At 39.1% G+C, this 22,434-nt stretch overlaps 1 protein-coding gene across 1 annotated transcript in view; it reads left to right on the plus strand.

The window, feature by feature from the left end:
- Positions 1-22,434, plus strand: part of si:dkey-110c1.10 (unconventional myosin-Vb) — a 27,860-nt gene continuing 5,426 nt past the window's right edge. The window contains exons 1-29 of the mRNA XM_017702323.2: positions 1-237; positions 1,923-2,033; positions 2,454-2,622; positions 3,486-3,630; positions 4,844-5,000; positions 5,080-5,223; positions 5,306-5,387; positions 5,481-5,588; positions 5,679-5,791; positions 7,599-7,867; positions 7,973-8,054; positions 8,832-8,972; positions 9,459-9,584; positions 10,689-10,772; positions 10,874-11,103; positions 11,200-11,286; positions 13,466-13,786; positions 14,106-14,262; positions 14,559-14,798; positions 15,659-15,868; positions 15,967-16,060; positions 16,227-16,381; positions 16,523-16,696; positions 17,331-17,431; positions 17,700-17,817; positions 18,010-18,118; positions 20,077-20,199; positions 21,453-21,604; positions 21,974-22,063. Of these exons, the coding sequence (XP_017557812.1) occupies positions 211-237; positions 1,923-2,033; positions 2,454-2,622; positions 3,486-3,630; positions 4,844-5,000; positions 5,080-5,223; positions 5,306-5,387; positions 5,481-5,588; positions 5,679-5,791; positions 7,599-7,867; positions 7,973-8,054; positions 8,832-8,972; positions 9,459-9,584; positions 10,689-10,772; positions 10,874-11,103; positions 11,200-11,286; positions 13,466-13,786; positions 14,106-14,262; positions 14,559-14,798; positions 15,659-15,868; positions 15,967-16,060; positions 16,227-16,381; positions 16,523-16,696; positions 17,331-17,431; positions 17,700-17,817; positions 18,010-18,118; positions 20,077-20,199; positions 21,453-21,604; positions 21,974-22,063 (4,119 nt within the window). The 5' untranslated portion in view covers positions 1-210. The remainder of the gene's footprint in view (positions 238-1,922; positions 2,034-2,453; positions 2,623-3,485; positions 3,631-4,843; positions 5,001-5,079; positions 5,224-5,305; positions 5,388-5,480; positions 5,589-5,678; positions 5,792-7,598; positions 7,868-7,972; positions 8,055-8,831; positions 8,973-9,458; positions 9,585-10,688; positions 10,773-10,873; positions 11,104-11,199; positions 11,287-13,465; positions 13,787-14,105; positions 14,263-14,558; positions 14,799-15,658; positions 15,869-15,966; positions 16,061-16,226; positions 16,382-16,522; positions 16,697-17,330; positions 17,432-17,699; positions 17,818-18,009; positions 18,119-20,076; positions 20,200-21,452; positions 21,605-21,973; positions 22,064-22,434) is intronic.

Below are 22,434 nucleotides of genomic sequence, written 5' to 3' on the forward strand. Positions count from 1 at the left end.
TCCCAGCGTCCACGTGAAGATTAACCGTTAACTTGCCATTAAGGTTATGATGTTTCTCCTCTATGCCAGAGCAAAGGGCACAGGGCCAGTGACTAAGTGGGAGAGAGCCACAGAGGAAGAGAGGAGCCTCTGCTTGTGTTGCTATTATTTTGAATCTCTCACCAATCTCTCAGCCTCAAGAGTTTAGTTTACCAAAGTGGCCTGGAAAATATGGCAACTCCTGAGCTCTACACCAAGGTAAGAATGGAAATACGTTTTGCATTAGGAGACACTAAAAATAACACATTGGTAATGGTTTTTATTTTCTAGAGGACTTTTATTAAGAATCCTGGCAATAGAATTTGTTGTTTAAGGGAAAGACGATCAGAATAAGACGACTCATTCTGGTGCTTTAAATGAATGTTCCAGGCTGATGAAGAATGAGAACATCACAGGGGAATGAATGACTTGTGTTAATGTTTAATGCACATGAGGCTGTATTATGCTGATGCTGGAAAAATGCTGTCATTGGCCTGGACACTTACAGGAATCTCACCTTTTTGTGTTGGATTAATAAGTGGGGCAGTTTCTCTTATAAAGATGGCTGTGCTGTAATGTTTTTTGTAATGGAGAACAGAGTATATATGCAGTATTTTTAAACTTTGTTTAAAACTATATGTATTGGCAGTGTTTTTTCCCCAGTACAACTCTATATAGCATTTGAATAAATACACATAAGAATAAATGCAGTGTAAAAATCATTAATTGTTTTGTAAAAATTAATATATTAGTTATAAGAACACAGGTTTGGCTTCTGACTTTTCCGTTTTATAGATTTGTGGAAATCCACCAGCAGTTCCGATTTAATTTAAGGACATATTGATTAGAGGAATGCAAATCCTGCACTTCTATGAGGAGATCATTAGAAATGATTATGCTAACACACTGACATGCAGAACAAATCACAGTGTGTTGTTTATTTGTGTTTATTCTGATGCTAGTTTTTTTCCAGTTAAACGAACACTACCAAAATAAGTAGTTTTACAGTGCACTACAGTGCAAAACTGAAACCACTAATCACATATTTCATTAGTAGTTAAATGACCAAATAGAGGTTTTTAATCACTCATTTTTCTGGACATATTTCTGAGAAAATGGGACTCCTAACAGCTGTACAAATCCTGATAAACAGTACTTGAAGCTTTTTACTTTCAGAGAGAGAGAGGAGAAAATCTCCACTCTTGCTTCAGATCTGACAAATCCACAGGTGCTTCTGTCCATCCTTCCACTGTGAGAAGACAACTCAACGCTTTGAGCCTGAAAGATTGTGTAGCTGTGAAGAACCCTTATTGAAATAAGGAAATAGACCAAAATAGACAAGCATTTTCAGATCAAACAAAGAAGCTGCTGGTGTTCTCAGAATGATAGAATGGCAAACAACTCCTCTGACTTCACTTTGGAGGTGTGGAAAAATATCCCTGCAGATTTCTTGAAAGCTGAAAGCAGGTCTCCTGAAAAGAATGGAAGCTGTAATAAAGAGAGCTTTCACTAGCTGTTGAGGGATTTATGTGATTTTCTGTGAAGTACATGCTGCTGAAAAACGAGTAACTTGTCGTTAATGGCCATTTTGACTGAAACCTGCAGATTAAATAAGTGGCAAAATGTTAACACTATTGTAGTTATTCCATATTAATATTAATTCTAATGTTAATCCCATAATGCACATGATACATGTGAGGGTAAATGAACATTTAAGTAGACATGTCATTAAAGAGGGCTGCTGTTCCCTTTTAGAAGCATATCAGTTTTGGGATTTGCTTGTCCTGTTATACAAGGGAAGTGGGCTATAAATGAATTCTCTTTATGATGAGTTGAAAAAAGTGATGTGGGCTATCACTGGTGATATACTGTAAGTGTAAACATGTGAACTTCTCTGTCCTAAGGGAGCGAATGTGTGGGTGCCTGATCCTGAAGAAGTGTGGGTGTGTGCACAGTTACAGCAGGACTACAGGCCTGGAGACCAGCAACTCCTACTCCTGCTCAGTGATGGCAGAGTGAGATACACAGATACATCAACCATTTATAACATTATCACGAACAAGAATGCTAATAAGAGCTGGCTGTTGGATTGTTTTAGAATATATTTCTTCCAAAGTTACTGTATCAACATTCATTCCTTTAATAATTGGCTAACAATCACATACCTCCGAAGGATGGATTCTGGTACTATTTGCCATCAGGTCATATGAAACAGTGTGTTTTGGTCATTTAAAACAGGCCATAGGCCATTCTTTTACTCAGTTTCCCACAAAAATCTGCTCTTCATGGAATTAGCACATTTGTATTATATCCTTTTGCACATTTAGAAAGAATACACTAATAAGCACCACTGAAACCAAAATAAACATGAATTTCTTAGTGTCCTCTATCACAGGCCCAGAACATCTGAACCAACCTTATCTCTTGCTTCTAAGGAGGTACAGTATCCAGTGGCGCCCCCTGTTGGTCTCCCCCCTCTGGGGAACCCCGACATTCTGGAAGGAGAAAATGACTTGACGGCCCTCAGTTTTCTCCATGAACCTGCAGTGCTCCACAACCTACGCGTGCGCTTCCTGCACTACAACAGCATCTATACCTACTGTGGTTGGTGATGCTAAAACATACTACATGCAACTTATTTACACAGAACTCATTTATTTACTACACAGCCTGCAGGAGGACATGGTGGGATTTTTTAAAAACAGGTGACTAGATAAAATAGCTTAAAAGCTTTGTGAGCAAAAACTAACAACAGGCAAAAGCTAACTGTGCAAGCACAAATGGGCTACCAAGCTAGCTCATCTGTCTGCCTGGTGGATAGTGTTTTTAGCAACAAGCACAGCGGAGTGGCCTTCAACACCCCCTGCATACGTTGAGCACATTTCACTCATTTCTTATCGCTCACACCACTTTGTTTAGTTCAGCATGATGTCAATCATGTGTTCTCATTAGAATATAAGGACCACACCCAGACAGATCTCAGGTGGGTCGGATCAGCAGTTTATAAGCAGTATTATGCCATATTTCTATATTGTTTTTTTTTTTTTCAAACTTTCTCTTTGTTTAAAAAGACATTCAGCTTTAGTACCCTACAAATATTTTTACATATTTTTCCATAGTTTTACACTGTGTTTCCTGGGACTCTAAATACAAAATACAGTTGCTCGTTAAAAAAATCCCTACCTTGTGCTCATGTGAGATCTGTACTTTACAGTTAGTGATATCTACTCCAAGAGGTTTTTTTTCTTTTCTTTTTTTTATGGGGGATAAAGTTCACCGTGGCGTAATTCACACAAAATTACTCCCTGTTCTGTTGAACCTCTTAAGACTTTTTTGTAAACATTAGCCAGTAGGCCTACCCCCAGCTGGTTTCTCCAGTTGTAAATTGGTTGTAATACAATGGTAGGAATACTTCTTTGAACTGTAAAATAGAGTCTTCCATGTCCTTTCACCTGTGTCTCTTTTAGGGATTATTCTAGTGGCTCTTAATCCATATGAAGAGCTGCCCATCTATGGAGAAGAGGTGATTGATGCCTACAGTGGGCAGGACATGGCTGAAATGGATCCTCATATCTTTTCACTAGCTGAGGATGCATACCGCACCATGATCAGGTCAGGGGTGATCAGTAGTCTGTAGTCACGCTCACTTCCACAGTCTACATTGTGGGCCTTCCTTTATTGGCTTTATTTGGGAATCACAAATCTTGGTAATCCACATAAATGCACATGGTGTTAGCATGCACCCTTTCAATTGAATTGGTTTTTGGTAATAAACAGAAATAGGAAATGTAAGTGGTTACCAACAGTATTAATAACACCACTCACTGCTGTGCTGTCCAGACACATGGGTTGTCTTGCCCTAGGAGACTTCTAAAGTGACAGTTAGACCAAAAATCATATTTACATACTTCCACCAACTGTCGTCGATCAGCCAAGACATGTTTGGTGTTTGTGCAAAACACAGTTGTTGATACAAATGCATAAGTGTATATAAAAGGGTCAGGTTTCTAGATGGCTGTTGTTACTGCATTTAGCTAAGCAGAGTACTTTTGTTCTTTTTCAAAACTTTACACAATTTGAGGCAAGAATGTAACATAAGGATAACCCCTAGATAATGGAAGCTATAGGCTTGTGTTCCCACACTTCTATGTTCCAAGGGCTCTTTATTTGCTTATTGAAACATCAAGGAAACAGCTCCATGTTTCTATGGCCCATATCCATACCTACATATCTACAAACTGATACATTTACAAACAGTCGGACACTGGGTGTTCAGTAAATAATATCTGAAACAGAGTTTTGCATATGCTCGAAACACATTTCTTTATTAAATCACAGCCTGGTTGTACATTTCAGTGAACAAGAATGAGAATTAAATTAGTCTTTTTACACCTGATTTGATAACTTAACTGTTACCAACATTACAAAACATTAACAAAGTTAGTATTCATGCTAACAATGGAATCGTTGGCACCCTCAAATAATTCGCTAATTAGTTCACTGACGTTAGCCAAGCCAGGGATATGTACTTTCCTATTAAAGGATTTGCTTAAAATGTCATATTAAGACATCATATATACACCAACTGGCCAGTTCATTAAGTGCTCCACCTTTTTTCAATATTTATTATCCTTTTTATCACCTTCCCTTTGCACACAGGTGCAATTTATATTTCTACAAGTACATACTATAATTCAGAGGTTTCTCTGCCTATTTTGTTAGCTGCCTTTTATTTTATTCTTCAAGAGGACCCTCACAGGACCACCACAGAGCATGTGTTGTATATTTACATACTGAATGCACATGGTTGTACTTCCGCACACAGGGAGGAGAAGAACCAGTCCATTATCATCAGTGGTGAATCTGGCTCTGGCAAAACCGTCTCTGCAAAGTTCACTATGCGCTATTTTGCTGTGGTTGGAGGAGCAGCCCAGCAGACCAGTGTGGAGGAGAAGGTCTTGGCATCTAACCCCATCATGGAAGTAATGGCCCTTTTTCATTAAAAAGAAAATATAATGGGACTCAAATGTATTTGGTAACAATAGATTTTCTGTATTGCAGGCTATTGGAAATGCCAAAACTATTCGCAATGATAACAGCAGTAGGTTTGGGAAATACATTGAGATTGGCTTTGGATCTAAAGGAGATATAATTGGAGCAAACATGAGAACCTACCTATTGGAGAAATCCAGAGTTGTTTTTCAGGTGCCAAATAATTATTGTTGATATCTGCTCAGTTGTTCATGACAATATATTATGCTAAATGACTAAATAATGGCTTTCATAGGCACCGGAGGAGAGAAACTATCACATCTTCTACCAGCTTTGTGCCTCCAGAGATCTACCAGAAATGAGGGGACTCAAACTTAGTAAGCTAAAGACCTCTTTCAGTAAAAATACAAGAGTCTGATTGCATGTATTTGCTATAAAAGCTTTTGATCAATCAATGCTTTTCTTTCTAGATTCTGCAGAGGACTTTCAATACACTAACCAAGGAATGGACATAAACATTCCAGGCGTGGATGATGCCATGGAGCTGGAGCACACTCGAAATGCTTTGACTATTTTGGGTAAGTGACCTCTTTTTACACATCAAACTGATACAAGCTCATTCCATGTATGGTCCCTGTGATGTGAAACGTTCTGATTCTTTCCTGCAGGAGTTCAGCCTGACCAGCAGATGGAGCTCTTTAGGATACTTGCAGCTGTCCTGCATCTTGGAAACGTGAACATCCAAGCCAGTGGGAGAGGAGGTGACCGCAGCTACATCAATGTATGGTCCATGCAACAATTTAACAAGTTATAATCATCTCAAAGTTATATGGCTGAAATGATACTGCTTGCATACATTCTTAAAATAATGACTCTTCAAGAGTTCTTTAGTAAAGGGAATGGTTTTATTTAGAACCATGAGTTCTATATAGAACAATTTCGTGCTTGAATGTTTCTTTGCATGGTGAAGTGTTTAATCAGACTGATAGAGAATGAGGTGTATCTTTTTTGAAAATGGTTCTTTTTAGCACCAAAAAGAGTTATTCTACTGTTACGATCTCAAGTAACTAGAAGAATACTTTTTTGTGCTATACAGAAGCATGAAATAAGCATGAAAGCATGAAATAGTTATATATAGAACTCCTGGTCCTAAATGGAACAATTCCCTTAAATGCAGGCCTAAACATTGCCTTGTTATGGCAGTTACATTATGGCCCTCTGGAGTGATAATTAGAGCAAAAAATAAAAAACACATTTATCCAATTTTCTTCTTACACCAAATGCACTGGCTGTCAAAAAGAATTGCTCATGTGCATGTATGCCATACAGTTTACATTTTCATTGAAATGTAAACAAAATCAAAATCATATGGAGTGGTTTGACGTGAAATGGTTCATTGCAGAGAATACCTAGTATACCTACACACATCTTCTGAGCTTTTATATGCTGATAATGGTGAAATAGTTATAAAGCTGAACAAATATGATTTCTGTGGGAACTACGTTCCCTTACAATACCCTGCATGCACCTTGCCATAAATACGTTAAAATGCTTTAGGCCAAAAGCTGATCTCAAAACTATCGAAACCAAAAACCCTGTTTCAGGCATCAGGCAGCATATTCTTAAGCACTGATATCATATATATATTTATATCCCATTATATTTTCATGGGGGTGGCTTTCTGTGTCAAGTTTGTATGTTCTCTTTGTCTGTGTGGCTTCCCTCTGTGCACCAGTTTCTTCCCATAGTCCAAAGACATGCCAGTCAGGCTAGTTGGAGATGCTAAATTGCCCCTGGATGTGAATGTGTGAATGTGACTGTATATGTCTGTGTGTCTGCTCTGTGATGGACTGACATTTCTAGATGCCATGCACTTTATTAAGTGAATTTGAAGTTAAAACCTCTTGAGATGTGGGGCTATACTGGGAAATGTGTTGAGAAGAAAAATCTATGGTCTACAGACAGCAGTGATGAATGTGCAAAACGTTCGTATAAATCATTTTAACAAATTGATTTAAATGAATAATACTTTAAAATTCTTCTGCCTTCATTTTTAGTGTATCAGTGTTTATTACCAAAAACAAACATGACATTCTAGTGTTTTTCAGCTTAGTCTAGTCTTGCACCGTCATATTTTCCATTTTCTTTATAATGTAAAGGAACTGCTTTTCTCACATTCTTCACTTCTGTCTATAAACCATCTACAGTGGTTGGACTTTTCATCTCCACGCATTTCCCAACATAGCCCCACAAGATCCTTAGTTTTAGTTTTCTGGTATTCAGTTTTTAAGTCATGCCTGAATTTCACTTATTGAACTGTGTGGTATCTTGCATCCTCTTGTTGGGATTTCCCTCATTTGTTGTGGTTTTCATTTGTTTTGGTGTACAAAACTATAGAACCAAACTTCGGACACTTGGCTGATTGCATTTGCAGTAAGAGAAAACTCAGGGGGTCTCTTTAAAGGAACAAAGATGACATTCTTCCGTGTGAATGAACACTGTCACCAGTAGTCAGTGACAATTTGCAAACATAGTAGCACAACACATAGGTATTCTCTATTATGTGTGTATGTTATGCATATTGGCAGGGAGATGACCGGTCCTTGGTGGTCTTCTCTATACTGATGGGGGTGGAGGGCTCTCAGATGGCCCACTGGCTGTGTCATCAGCGGTTAGTTGTGGGTGGAGAGATGCTGGTGAAGCCCATGTCAGGCCAGCAGGCTAACGAGGCGCGGGACGCTCTGGCTAAACACATTTATGGGCAATTATTCGCCTGGATTGTCCAGAGGCTGAACTCAGCTCTTCGGGCCCAAAGAGAGCAGCCCAAGACCTTTATAGGAGTGTTGGACATCTACGGGTGAGCACACAAAGTTGGTTAAATATGGTATAGTTATACACCAGAACCATGCCTGATCTTTGTTGCTGATCATTTAGTGACAAAGTTTTTTTCCCCATCTTTTAGATTTGAGACCTTTGACAGAAACAGTTTTGAGCAATTTTGCATCAATTATGCCAATGAGAAGCTTCAGCAGCAGTTCAACAGGGTAAGTTAAAGAAATAGTTCAGCAAAAATTTTAATTGATGCTATTTTCCTCTCAGGTCTATTGTAGTTGATCAGCCCAGCTGTGTTTGGTGTCCAAAGTTTGCTTGCTTTGCACTGGAAATATCGGTAACAAGGAATCCTGAACTTATACCTTACATTAGCATAGTGTAAAGTGTATGTTCAAATATATCAAACATAAATTAAATGTGTCGAGTTGTTGATGCAGTTCCCCAAATTTTTCAAAATGTATGCATTATTGAGTTGCTCAGATGTAAACATGTTTTAGTTTGAAACACTCAGCACTCGATACACTCACCAACTACACTGACTACTGATTTTTTACAGTGGTGGTGATAGGAACCAGGGGTCATGATGTCTGCAACACAAGTAAAGATGTCTCGTTCCTATCACCATCTCTGTGAGCAATTCTGACCTTGTTAGTGTGAAACCACTCTAAATGACTTTGTTTGTAAGGACTTTAAAGGGGTTCCCCTTACTGTAATTCTAAAAAGGTTTGCTCATGAGATTTTTCCACTGTTCGATACTTTAAATATGGACAGAATTACAGAGAAAATTCAGGCTTCATGATCAGTGTTACTACTGATTTAACTATACATTTTGCATAGATAGCAGTATGTAATAGGTTTTACAAACTAAAGAAGTAAAATTTGTACACCAAACCTGTAACATTCAGCTATGAACAGTGCATCAGATTGACTGAAGACTGATGTATCAGTCGTATCAATCTCAATATTGCTAGCTGTTCTTGTTTCTCCAGCATGTATTCCAGTTGGAACAGGAAGAGTATGTGAGAGAGGAGCTGCCCTGGAATCGTATTGAGTTTAGTGATAACCAACCTTGCATTACCCTCATAGAGGGCTCTCTGGGCCTGCTGGACCTGTTGGATGAGGAGTGCCGTGTGAGTCTATTTGTCCACTCAAGTCTGAACTTTAGAGTTTATTGCCTTAAACAATAGCCCTGTGTTCTGATTCTTTAAAAGAAAGGCACTCCTATACTTCCCCTCTGCACTTCATCCCTGCCATCATCCTGAATTCTCAAAAAAACGGATGAGGGACATTTCCACTGGCATCTATTCAAACACTTGATTTGGCCTAAGGGAGAAAGTCTATAAACAGTAGACTATTTCCAATGAATGATCTATCCAAAAGAGCTAATTATGTTTACAAGTGTTTAAGGGGGTTAGTGTATTTTCTTTATTTTTTTTATATTTGCCTCACACATCTTTCAGCAAGAGCACACCTGTATCAGGCAGATCAATGGAATTGGGTTAAGTAAAGACTCTACATAGGTCCCTGCTATTACTGCCTGTCGATTTTGCGTTTTGCTTTTTATGTAAACCATGAGAATAAGATGTCAAACTGCTTTGCTGATACTTTTTAATCAGGTTCCTAAAGGCTCTGATGAAAACTGGGCACGGAAACTGTATGAGCAGCACCTGAACCAGAGCCCCAATTTCCGCAAGCCGCGCATGTCCAACTCAGCATTCATCGTACTTCACTTTGCTGACACGGTCAGACACTAAGCCTGGATTTTACTTCAAACAGCTGTATATATTGAATACACCCAACCTGTCTAAAGTTTGGGGACATCTAGCTTTACTTAGTGTTTTTAACACCAATGATAATGCTTTGTTTGTCAAAGCATGTAAATACCACGTAACTATTTGTGACAGTAATTATGACAGTGCTCATTTGGGAACAAAAAGGCTATACATTTTATCCCTTTGTTGTAATGTCAGAAAACATCAGCACTTATAGATGATTAAAAGAACAGTTTTGTGAAAAATCAGGTTTGCAAAATTGTTCTTCTTCAGTTTAATGCTGGATCTACGAGTCTGTCATTGCTAACAAACACTATAAACCAATAGTCACCCAAATCTTTTTCTGTAAATACATCGTCAAAACGTCTCCAATCGTGCTATCCTGCTTAAATCACCTCCAGGTCATCATTAAGATTATGGCGACTTTTCAGTGTGGTTTACACTATAATTTACCATGAAATATAAAAATGAACAAAACTTCACTGTTTAGCTGAACAATGTGGGCAGCTACTTTAGTCCTACATTAGGCCTACTGCATCCTAAACCACATTAACAAGCTTGTGTGATCTTAGTAATAACCTAGATGTGGTTGAAGCTTGTTGTTGAAGTTTTGGGGATGAATTTGAGGAAACTATTTCAGTGAATACTGACTTGCATTTATTAGCAGCATTACCTTTGTAGCTCCAGCACTAAACTAAACAAGGAAAATTTGGACGCCAAAAATATCTTGGCTAATCAACTGTGTCTAGCATGGGATAGCACTTGTGTGCAAATTAGATTTTTTGCCAAACTGTTCCTTTAAATCGCTACTGGACCAGTTTTAACATGTGCTGTTAGCAACAGCTTGTAGAAGAAAACTGCTCATTCATTATTTAGACAAAACCTGCTTTTCATACCAAATAAGACACTTTGATGAACATGTAAAGCATAGTATTAGAGAATAGCAGTTTTAAATTGACAAAACCTTTGCTGGTAAATTCTTACTTTAAAAATTAAAAAACAAATATGGTGCCCCCAACGTTTTGACAAGCAATGCATAATGTCTGTGCATGTCTTTGTCTTTCTCTGTTTCAGGTCCAGTATGAATGTGATGGCTTTTTAGATAAGAACCGTGACACAATATTCGAAGAGCCCATTAATATAATGAGAGCCAGTCAGGTGTGGTTTCCTTGCCTTCTTCATCCAACCAGTCTGGTATTTTATGAGATACATGCTGAGATTCTAAATCAGATGCAAGCTCAGTAAACTTTGTCTCCTAGTCAGAACTGGTTGCAGAGTTGTTCCAGCAGAAGCCTGTTGGAGGCTCTCTCTCTGTCTCCTCTGTGCCTAATGGGGGTGTACGCTCGGGGAAAAGAGCCCACCGTGAGCACAAACTGACTGTGGGCTTCCAGTTCCGCCAGTCCCTGCAGCTCCTGATGGACACGCTCAACAGCACCACTCCTCACTACGTCCGCTGCATCAAACCCAACGACCTTAAACAGTCTTTCCTGTGTGTGTGAGGGTCTCTGGTCATTAAGAGCCAGTCTGTTTAATGTGTTATGTAACTTGCCCTCTCTCTCTCTCTCTCTCTCTCTCTCTCTCTTAGGTTTGATCCTAAGAGAGCAGTGCAGCAACTGAGAGCTTGTGGCGTGTTGGAGACAATCCGCATCAGTGCTGCAGGCTACCCATCCAGGCAATATTTACATCCCTTAAATCTAACTCCTTACATAGAATTATACTGTAGATAACCTGGGAGAGGCTGCTCTCAACTCTGCTCCCTAAAATGTGGACAAAAACTAAAAACTTTGTATTAAAATAAAATAATGTATGTACTATGTAAAATTGGTAACGTTTCAACATGTAACATTAATCTCCTATAAAAAAAGCCCACATAAGCCCATATAGCATATTGTTCCATTGACCTACATTAAAAGTACAGTAGTTTTTATCTTTCTCACGTAAAGTTACCATTGTGGTGATTCAAGGTTTTAAACTGACAACAGCGATATTTACATATGACTGAGCATTAAGCCTACAGCAGTTTGCACATTGACCTGTTTAGCGCCATTACTGCAGTCAGTCCATAACAGAATCAGCGCTGAAGATGAGGAGAAAACAATTAAAGGCCCCGTATTCTACATTTTTCTTGAGGTTTATTTATTATATTTGTGTGGTCTGAAGTGACAACACAGTCACAAAAAAATTTTAGATGATCATTTTCCAAGCTGCCTTTAACAGTATTAAACAGGCAGCTTATTTCTACTGTGCCTTTAAGACTTTTACATAGTAATTGACACTCTCTAGAACATCAGTGTAAATGGGTGGAGCTAAACTGCTGTAGACTGAGCAGGTGGATGAATATAAATAAGTTGGTTCTTTTGACATCACAGAACCTAAGAATTTAAAACGGGCTTTTTTCTTGCAGTATGGTTTCTATATATGGTCTGGAAGGACTGGGTAGGGAATAGGATGTTTTAAAAATGTTACTCCAATCTTTTTAATTCAAAAAAGTGAAGGAAATTAGTTTGTCTTTGTGTATGATATGGCCCTTTCATGTCCCAGCACGGTATATGGAAGGCACAGTATGTGGAAAGCCCATTTTAAATTCATTATGATTGTGATGTTACAACCATGAACATATTTACATTAGGTCTATCTGCCATTCACAAGTTTTATGTCCAATCCCATTTCTTCATTTTACCCCACCCCTTGTTTTCATGTGTCACCCTAACACCTTTGAACGGAGTTTCTTGCCCTACGAAATGGCACAACCCATAAATTAATAAAAAAACAAAAAAACAAAAAAAAAACATTGCCTCATTTACAGCTTCACCCTACCCGTCTATCTTAACAAAAAATTGGGACACCCTAACCCTAGACGTGAAGGCGGAGAACAGAGGGCTAAGGGCTAAGTGGTAGGGGCAAGGGGTGAAATTGGATTGGGCAAAAGTCTGTCTATTCACAAGTGATGAGTGTTGTTACTGGAGAAGGTCTGTAGCTAATTATTACAGCTGAGGATGATGAGAACGTTGGAAGAATGCTATTCCTGACTGCTGGGAAGCAAATAAATCATTGCATGATTCCAAAAAATCCACAGATCCCAAATAAGTTGCTGTAGTTTATTTTTTTCAATTTACTGTTGCCATTATGTGCCTCATTTAACTTGTGAAAGGTTCAACCAGTTGAAGAAGAGGTCATTTATATATATATATATATATATATATATATATATATATATATATATACACACACACACAGGCCACTTTATTAGGTCCAGTAAAAGGTACCTTTTGCTAGTAAAAGTTTGGACCACCCTGTTGCCTTCAGAACTGCCTTAATTCTTCGTTGCATACTTTCAACAAGGTATTGGAAACATTGCTCAGAGATTTTGGTTGGTTATTTGAGTTACTGTTGCCTTTCTATCATCTCGAACCAGTCTGCCCATTCTCCTCTGACCTCTGACATCAACAAGGCATTTTCGTCCACACAACTGACCGCTCACTGGATATTTCCTCTTTTTCGGACCATTCTCTGTAAACCCTAGAGATGGTTGTGCGTGAAAATTCCAGTAGATCAGCAGTTTCTGAAATACTCAGACCAGCCCATCTGGCACCAACAACCACACCACGTTCAAAGTCACTTAAATCACCTTTCTTCCCCATTCTGATGTTCGGTTTGCACTTCAGCAAGTAACAAAAACAGCCTGAGTATAAAAATAGGCTGGAAAATGATCATGGAAAATGTCCGTTTTTTGGTTTACAAAACCACACAAATATAAGTATAAAAAATAAAACATGAGAACAATGGCAGTTATGGGCCCTTTAATCTAAGGGCTTTGACCTTTAAATTATTTCACTCATCTTCTTCTCCAGGTGGACGTATGAGGAGTTTTTTGGCCGCTACAGAGTTCTCTTTCATGGCTCATCTGCTCAGGATGAACTGCAGGTGTCCTGTCAGAAGGCGATCCCCAACCTCATCCCAGACCCAGAGCAGTACTGCTTTGGCAAGACGAAGGTGTTCTTCCGGGCAGGGCAGGTGGCTGTGTTGGAGAAGCTGAGGGCTGAGAGGCTGTGGTTGGCTGGAGTGCTGATCCAGAGCTGGGTCAGAGGCTGGATCCAACGCCGGAGGTACCTGCAGCTGCGCCGGTCTGCTTTAACGCTGCAGAGATATGCCCGGGGAGCGCTGGCCCGCAGGTAACCAGCTGTGTGTGTGAGAAGGTGTTTAAGAGTTTGTATGTGTGTTGAAAATACATTAAAATAACCAGTGCAATGTGTAGTTAATTTTATTAACAGAAGGAAAATAATTCATAAAATATAACATGAAAGTAAAAACAACAACAAAAACAAAAAAGGCAGTAACTGAAGGAAATGGGTAAAAACAACAAACAATGCTATGTTAGTGTAAGTATATTTTGGTGTTGCTTTTATAACCCATTCATGTTGAATTCTTTACGTTACACTATGCTGAATTAGGTTATAACACAGCATCTTTTTGAATGTGTGATGCTATTAGGTTGGCGTGGACCCTGCGGTACACATGGGCTGCTCTGATTATTCAGAAGACGTACCGTATGGTGATGGTGCGGCAGCTCTATCTTGCCATCCGAGAGGCCACCATCACCATCCAGGCCTTTGCCAGGGGGATGCAGACCCGCCGCACATACAGACTGGTAAAGCCCTACAATGCTTTCCTTTTCAGCTAACTTCTTTAGATATTAGTTTTACAGGGCTTATATACTTTTCTATTTTCTTTCTCCCCTAAGGTCAAAACTTTAGCTACCTTTAACAAAAGCTTTTATTTTATGAAAAAAGCCTATATACACAGGTATATGTACGTGTATATATATATGTGTGTGTGTGTGTGTGTGCGTGTGTGTGTGTATGTGTGTATGTGTATTGTGCATGTGTATATCTGATTGAGTCTGATTGATGGACGTTGTGTCTCTAAACCTCTGGTTGTGTCCAGCTGCTGGAGGAGCGGGCTGCAGTGCGTCTGCAGGCGTGGGTGCGCTGCTGGCTGACCCGCTGCTGGTTCAGACGCATCAGGGCTGCGGTGGTGCTGCTGCAGTGCTGTGTGCGCAGGAGGGCGGCGCGGAGGGAGCTGCGCAGGCTGAGAGCTGAGGCTCGATCTGTGGAGAAGTACAGAGAGCTAAACAAGGGCATGGAGGTCAAACTCATGCAGCTGCAGCTTCGTGCTGACCAGCAGGTGAGAAAGAGGAGAGTGTGTGTCTATGTGTATGTGTGAAGGTTAGTACTAAAGAGGGGTGATAAGCTTTGTGAAGCCTTATAAGGATTCATCTAAAATGTCTTACCCTTTTTTAACTGCTTCCTAGTTTCCTACTCTGTGAAGATAAATAAGACAAGCATAAGGGGTGGGAAACATGATAGTGTAGTGATAGTATTGTTAATGCTGTCACAATCATGAAATTTTAGCTGATGACTGATTGGCGTATAAATAATTGAAATGAGTGATTTCATTGTTGTTGCTCGTGTGCTATTCAAATAACCTTTCCTGCTAACTTTGTTTAATTAGTGGTTAACACTGATCACTGTTGAATCAATGCTGCACACACAAATGTCTGCAGTTACACAGAATTATGTGTAGACTGACAAACCTGCATGTTTGTTAAGTTCAGTTTAGTGAGCTGAGTATGTGAAACAGTAAATAAATATTATTAAATTTTTATTTATTAAATATTTATTAAATGTATGTATTTATTGAATAAATAAATACATATCTTTGTGATATCATACATATATTTTTGCCATATTTATTAATTTTTCATTTTTTGCATTTGTCTGAAACCAAATTGGTTTCTTACTATTGAAAATATTGATTCTTAACTTTTAAATGCTGATTCCAAACTTTTGAACGGTAGTGCATCTTGACCAGTCCCATGGTCTATTCAGTAGACTATATATTAACATGTAATTTACTCACATTTATTCAGTTTAGAGAATATTGTTTATTGGGCTTAAATGAGAAGAACATCTTGAGTAGAACTGGGTGTGATTGTGTACGGCTGTGTGTTTTTCTTTTTGATTGTCGGCTCTGTGTCTCCCAAGGCCAAAGAGAGTGCGTCTCTTCGGGAAGCTCTGCATGTGGAGCGCGAGTCTCACAGCTCTGAACTGGAGCAGCTCCGCTCGACCCTACTCAAACTGCAGAAGCAGCTCCAGGAAAAGAGCCATGCCGCTCCCTCTGTCACAGCCCAGCAGGAGGAGGAGAGGCGGAGAGCTCAGGAGAGAGCAGCCCAGGAGATCGAACGCCTCACACAGGTCTTTGTGTCCACGTCTGATACATTGTCTGCCTATCAGACTCGTTCTTTTATTTGTCATTTTGTAATAACTTATTGCTGCGCACCTCCATCTTGTAGGAGATGGAAGCTCTGAGAATGGAGAGAGACTCCTTGGAAAAGGAGAGGGATGATCTCAACACTCGTTTATGGCAGCAAGAGAAAGATCAAGAAGGTAAATAACAATGAATGAAAGAATGAATAAGAAGAGAAATTAATAAAAAACTAAGTAGTTTGGCAGCTCTGTGCCCTTTTTCTGTACTCCATGTTTAACAAGTGTTTTGGTTTATTTGTGTTTATTTATTTTATTTGCATCTGTTCTGACTGTGTTTATCTTTTAGAGAGCAGACGGCAGACTGAGGTACATGCTGCAGCAGCGGTACAGGCTGAGCTCGAGGAGGAGAGGAGGAGGTATCAGGGCCTGCTGAGGGAGTTCACTCGTCTGGAGCAGAGATATGACAACTTGAGGGACATGAGCATGCTTCCTACTGCTGAGGTACTGCTGCTGCCAGAGACAGAGAGTGAGAGAGATATGTGTTTGTTGCACCTATCTTTGTCCTGAAAAATGTCAATTTCTTTGTCAGTCTTTGACCATAATCTTTTGGTGAGTGTACATGTGTTCATGTGTGGGCTGCAGCGTTGGCGTGGGCACAGGCGGACTGACTCCACTCAGAGTATGTCTCTGGAGCCTCCATCTCCTGTCTCTCCATCCTTTAGCGGTCCGCCTGACTTCTCCTCGGCTGAAGAGGGCAGGAGGATCAGCGTCACCTCACCTTTCGATAGGAGGACTTGGAGCACTGAGCCGCCTCTAGTGAGAATTCCAGGCTAAAATATTAATCATGTTTATCATTAATATTTTACATCAAGCTTTTCCACTTTTGAGCTAGAAAGGTATTTTTGGTCTATCCTTTCCATTGTTGGCAAGTAATCAGTTGCTGAATACCTGAATTAGGCCTGAACGATTAATTTTTCTGACAAATAGGTCCAGTCTTGTTTTTATGGCCATGAAGACCAGCATATACACCTTTTGTGTAATTTCTGAACATAATGTGCCAGACTATCAGTTAGTTGTGTGGTGGTTGTGTTGTTATGTACACAACATGTGGGTGCTGTGTTGATTAATATAGGCTATAATAAAAATAGCAGTTATTGTGATTTATAAATTGCACTTTTAAATTATGATTTCACTTTCAGCCTTAAACTGCATATAGGTATAGCTGATAAAATAGCTAGTGAATGTAGATAAAACATTCTAATAAACTGGCAACTTTGTGCATATTCAAATGGATTTTACATCTAAATATAATTAGTATGGATTGTACATATACTTGACAAAGCCAGGGCCTCTGTAATAATGTCAGCTAGGTCTTACCTTATATACTGCAAGTTAAAAAGAATGATAAAAAAAACAGAAATGTAAGTCTTTATATGCCCTTTGTGTGTAGAATCCCTTAATGGAGGATCTGGGTGTGCCAAAGGACACAGCAGGGAAGATGCAAGGAGAAGACCTTCGACATGCTTATGATGCTGTCCGAGTGGCCAACAAGTCAGTTCTTTCCCTTTTCCCTACCATTTATTTCAGTTGTACTGTACATTGAATGCTTATACACTAAGTATTTCACTTTTTAAGTATTGCTAGTATTATTCTTGATGTTGTGGTAAAAGCAGATTCAAAATGAAAATGCAAATGTAATTTTTTCTGGTCATGAACTGAAAATTGAGGGCTTGCTGATAAATGTGTGTTGTGCTTGTGTGCGCGTGACTGTGCATGTGTGTGTATTCTTGTTGGTGGTGTGTGCTGTGTTGTGCTGCAGGTTTCTGGAGAGGCAACTGTTAGCTCAGAGAGCTGAGGGGGAGCAGGAGAAAGCTGCTCTCATGGTCCAGCTTCAGGAGGGCCAGGCTAGAGATGCTCCGGCCAGCAAAGAGCTGAAGGTGAGTGAGACCTCACCCTCATCTTAACCTGTACTCTGCTGTGCACTGCAGTGCACCAACAACTTCACTCAGTGCTTTTTATCTCCAGCCTCTCTTTGTAGTGCCTCTCTCTGCATCAAAGCTGTTAGCGAGGCTCTATCATACACGGCTCTCTTGGTTTTGATGGTTGTTTGTATGTGTCTGCGTGTTTAGGATCTAATGGAGCAGATGGAGGTTCAGGAACAGGAGTGCTGCAGGCTGAGGAGGGAACTGAAGGAACTGAAACACACAGTGACACTCAGAAAAATTCTCTCTTATGCAGGTCTGTAATGTACTGTCAAGCACAGACATACACTACAGGCTGAAACTAAGAATGTATGCATTGTTGTTCATTTTAAGGTTTAAAAATATTTTACAATTTATCAGCATCCAGCACAACACAACATGTTAAAAGACATCTAGTGTAGCTAAAGGAGTATTTCCAAAATACTACATTGATTTGCAGTAGGCATTTGCCAATATTAAGTAATAAGGTGTTCCACAATATTCAACACACATTCAGTCAGTGATATAACAAGCCATCCTCTGGCCTATATGCAAATTTTTGGACTAGGCTAATTCCATTGATTTAAGAAAAGAAATCTAAATAGTTTAATTGTTGAGATGTAAACAGATTCAAACAAGAAATGACCCCTTTAAGACATAAATGAATGCACTTCCAGTAGGAATTTCAGTTTTTAGTATTATATCATAAAGGTAAAAAAATACCAGTATGATTTATTCACAGACTTACTGCGCTCACCAACGTCCTGAGAACATTTTTTAAATTGTCTACAGCAACTATGCAATGTTGTTAAAAAATCAGAACTGGCATGGTGTATCATCATCCTGTCAATACTGTGAGTCCAACCATTTCCTATTCATCCATTTGTTATACACCCAAATACACCCCATTCTGCAGCAGAATGCAAGGCTAGATAAATCTCATATTAAGATGTACAAACTTCACTGAAACTACAAAGAAAACTTGGGTCTATCACATAAATACAAAGTTGATGTTTGAAAAAAAAATCCAAGGAAAACATGATTCCCAATAAGACTGTAACAGCGTTACAGAAATTAATTGTTGCTACGTCCTTTATACAAAGAGCCATCATGTAAGATATTTTCAAAGGCAGAAATCTCCAAAAGCTATAACCACCAAAACCTCCAAAAGCTATTATATGACAACCACCATGTCATACAAATGACATGAAAACAACATGAATGTGTAAATTAAGTAGCTTTTTTTTTGTCAAAATATTGTACACCATGATAAAAGTATAGGTAAGCATCATGATCATGTCAGCTCATGCCTATTTTGCAGTGCTGTGACATGTTGGAAAAGCGTTCATGCTTATTGTTAATACCTGTCCTTACATTGGCATTGGTCTAGGTTTATGTACAAACTTCAAATTCAACAAAATGAATTCAGCTTTCAGGAGTCTCTGAATTGGTGATGTACGCTTTGCGAAGGAATTGGCTCTTTGAGGTGAACACTGGGAGCCGACTCGCATCAAAGAGACGGTTTTTAGTCATGTTTCCAAGTACGCCTTGTTAGTTACTCAGATTTTTGACTTCTCCCTGATTTCCTCGTCCATGGCTGTTTGACAAATTTATTTGCAGTTTGCCTGTCTGTCTCTTTCTTGAAGTCTGCCTCTTATCCATCCAGTGAAGCTAACATCTCATTTCTTTGCTTTTTTAAAGGAAAAACAATGCATTTTCGTTAATTAATTAGAAGGTAGCTGAATCTATAGATCTGACACTGAAAAGAGCCAGAATGCCTGTCATCACTCTGAATGTGAGAATCAGGTGGATATTATTATTATTATTATTATTATTAGTGACCCTTATTAGTCCCACAATGGGGAAATTTCACCTCTGCATTTAACCCATCCATGAAGTGAAACACCACATACACTCTAGTGAGCACGCACACACTATGGGGCAGTGAGCACACTTGCCCGGAACGGTGGGCAGCCCAATCTGCAGCGTCCGGGGAGCAGTTGGGGGTTAGGTGTCTTGCTCAAGGACACCTCAGACATGTGCTCATATGATTAGAGCTGGAATAAAACTGCAGGATAGTCTGCAGGCGCCAAGAAAATGAAGAATCATTTAGTTGCACATTACTGCTGCAGACATTAACCCTTATGGTAATACACATAGTACTGTCTGTTACTTTAAAAAAAAAAAAGGTTCTAGCCATCAGTGTATGTAACAGTACCACTGTCCTCTCCTCAGGCCTGGCCATGTCTGTGTCTCAGGAGCCCACGTCTCCCTCCACACAGTTGAGTCCAGCACTGACTGGACTACTGGAATGTAGGAAGAAAGACGAGAGCAGGCTTATGAAAAACCTCATTACAGGTACACATACACAAACTCACTCTCACTGGCTCTGGCTCAACATGTCTTCCCCACTGTCTGTAAGTTGGGTAGCAATGTAATACATGTAATAACATTACATAATCAGGGTACAGGAAATGGTAACTGTATTCTGTTACATTTACAGAAAAAAGACAGTAATCAGACCATAGATACAATATAAATGAAGGGTGATTACTACCACTCGTAGCTATTTTTTGCCTGCGCTAGTCTCTACAAGCTAAATTATTCTGATTTTTTCATCTCTCAACACAATGTGGCAGGAGAAGAGAGACAGTGAGATGTGACAACGCTCACATGGAAAAAAAAATCTGCATGTTTATAAAGTTAACTTATATCACTTTTAATATGGTAAATTTCACTTTTCTTCCAAGGTTTTTTTTTGTTTGCTGTTGCAAAAAAAAAGTTATAACATTAGGCTTTCAATGGTCTTAACAACAAATCCTTATGCAAATAGATTAAATAAGTTGTTATGGAATAACTTTTCTCTTTGATTTCTTAAAGTCTTGTGGGTAAACTTGCAGACAGCCTTTTATACAAAGAAGAGTCCACTGAATATTGATGGCTTCAAACAGCTAAAAAATATTGCCAACCTAGTTTGTGTTTAATGCGAGACCAAACATTCTCTATAGGGTTTAAATCTGGAAACCATTATTAAAACTATTATGTTTTGGCCTGGTCTGTTTTTTCGCATGAGAACAGTAACACACAGCCATGCCTGACTCAGATAGCCTGAAAAGTATAAATGGTTTGCTCAGATAGGAAATCTGTGTCATCCCAGTGAGTGCAGTTTGAAGGGTAGGTCACCATGCACAACAATGTAGCAATGTTAAAAAGCCGTTTGGGTACAATATTCTAATACTTAATTTCTAAGTTCAAAACTATGCATGTCTTTTCTGAATACCTGAAAAACTCAAAACATTTAATGACGATTTCAAATGGATGTACATAAAGCACAGACAGTTGCACATCACCTGTATTGTTTCTATGCATTTCTGTTTATCTTGTTCTAGAACATGGTCATTGTCTCTCTTGTGTCTTTATTTAATTGTATGATTTTAGAAAAAGTTTTCCAAAAGTACCATAAACTAATCAGATTTCATTACTAATATAGTGACCCTTACGATTAGACTACAGCAATTTTAAGTCTAAAGTAGTACATTAATCAGTGATCTGTACTTTTCTGAAAGAATTTTAAAAGTAACTCTCCTCATCCTCATCTGTGTGTTCTGCAGATGTTCGGGCTGAAGCAGCTCTCTCTCTAAATCCAGGCCTGGCAGCGCAGCTTCTCTTCCTGTGTGTCCGGCAGGCGGACTTCAGCAGGGATCACACTCGTGCTCGAGGCCTCTGTGTCACCGCAGCGGCGGCCTTCAAAACAGCCCTAAAGGTAAAAAAAAACAAATATAGCACAGCATTAACAAAACTGACTAGGCAGCACAGAGTCGTGTCCTGTGGGACTGATAACTCAGTAAATATGCTGAAGTGATTGTTTCTCTGTTGCTATCTCTCTTGCTGGATTAGATGTGCTTTGTGCCTGCTAGGATCAATTTTTTCCTTTTAAATTATTTATATTTTAGGACTAAAGGCCCATTCTGGACAAAGAGGAGCACTCCTTCTCTGAGAGCCTTTATATGGACCATTGTGTATTAGGCTTCCAGAAATTGGCAACACCTAGTTATGTTCATGACACGATGGAACTGATACCATAAAGGTGATTTAGTAAGCAGTATACTGTTTTTCTTTTTTTCTGCATTAGAAACAAAGTGGTGATTTGGACATGACGGCTCTGTGGCTGAAGAACACTTGTGTGCTAAAAGACCTGCTCACCAAGCACTCACCCACACAGGTACTAGCAGTTGGGGAGGTACTATGATTGTTAAATGATCACAGAGTAGATCCATGATTTAAATCCTCAGTGAATCTGCAATGTCTGTGGTTTTTACAAGTGGACATGTAATAATTACAGTCAGAATTGTCTTCATAATCCCAGAGTAACAGTAATCCTGTCTGAACTGAGCTCATGGTAATGCAATAACAAAAAGTAGTAACAGACATGCACAGTGTGCTGTTATTACAGAATCTTATTTGAGTCATGTTCCCAGGCTATTTGAGATAATCTTGGAAATTTTAACATATCATTGCTTTCTGAAGAAAAATGTGTCTCCATTTTTGTCTATTTTTATTGTGCTACGTAATTTGAAGACAACAGCAGCATGC

This window comes from Pygocentrus nattereri, chromosome 15 (genome assembly GCF_015220715.1).
Source record: "Pygocentrus nattereri isolate fPygNat1 chromosome 15, fPygNat1.pri, whole genome shotgun sequence".
Classification (NCBI taxonomy): Eukaryota; Metazoa; Chordata; class Actinopteri; order Characiformes; family Serrasalmidae; genus Pygocentrus; species Pygocentrus nattereri.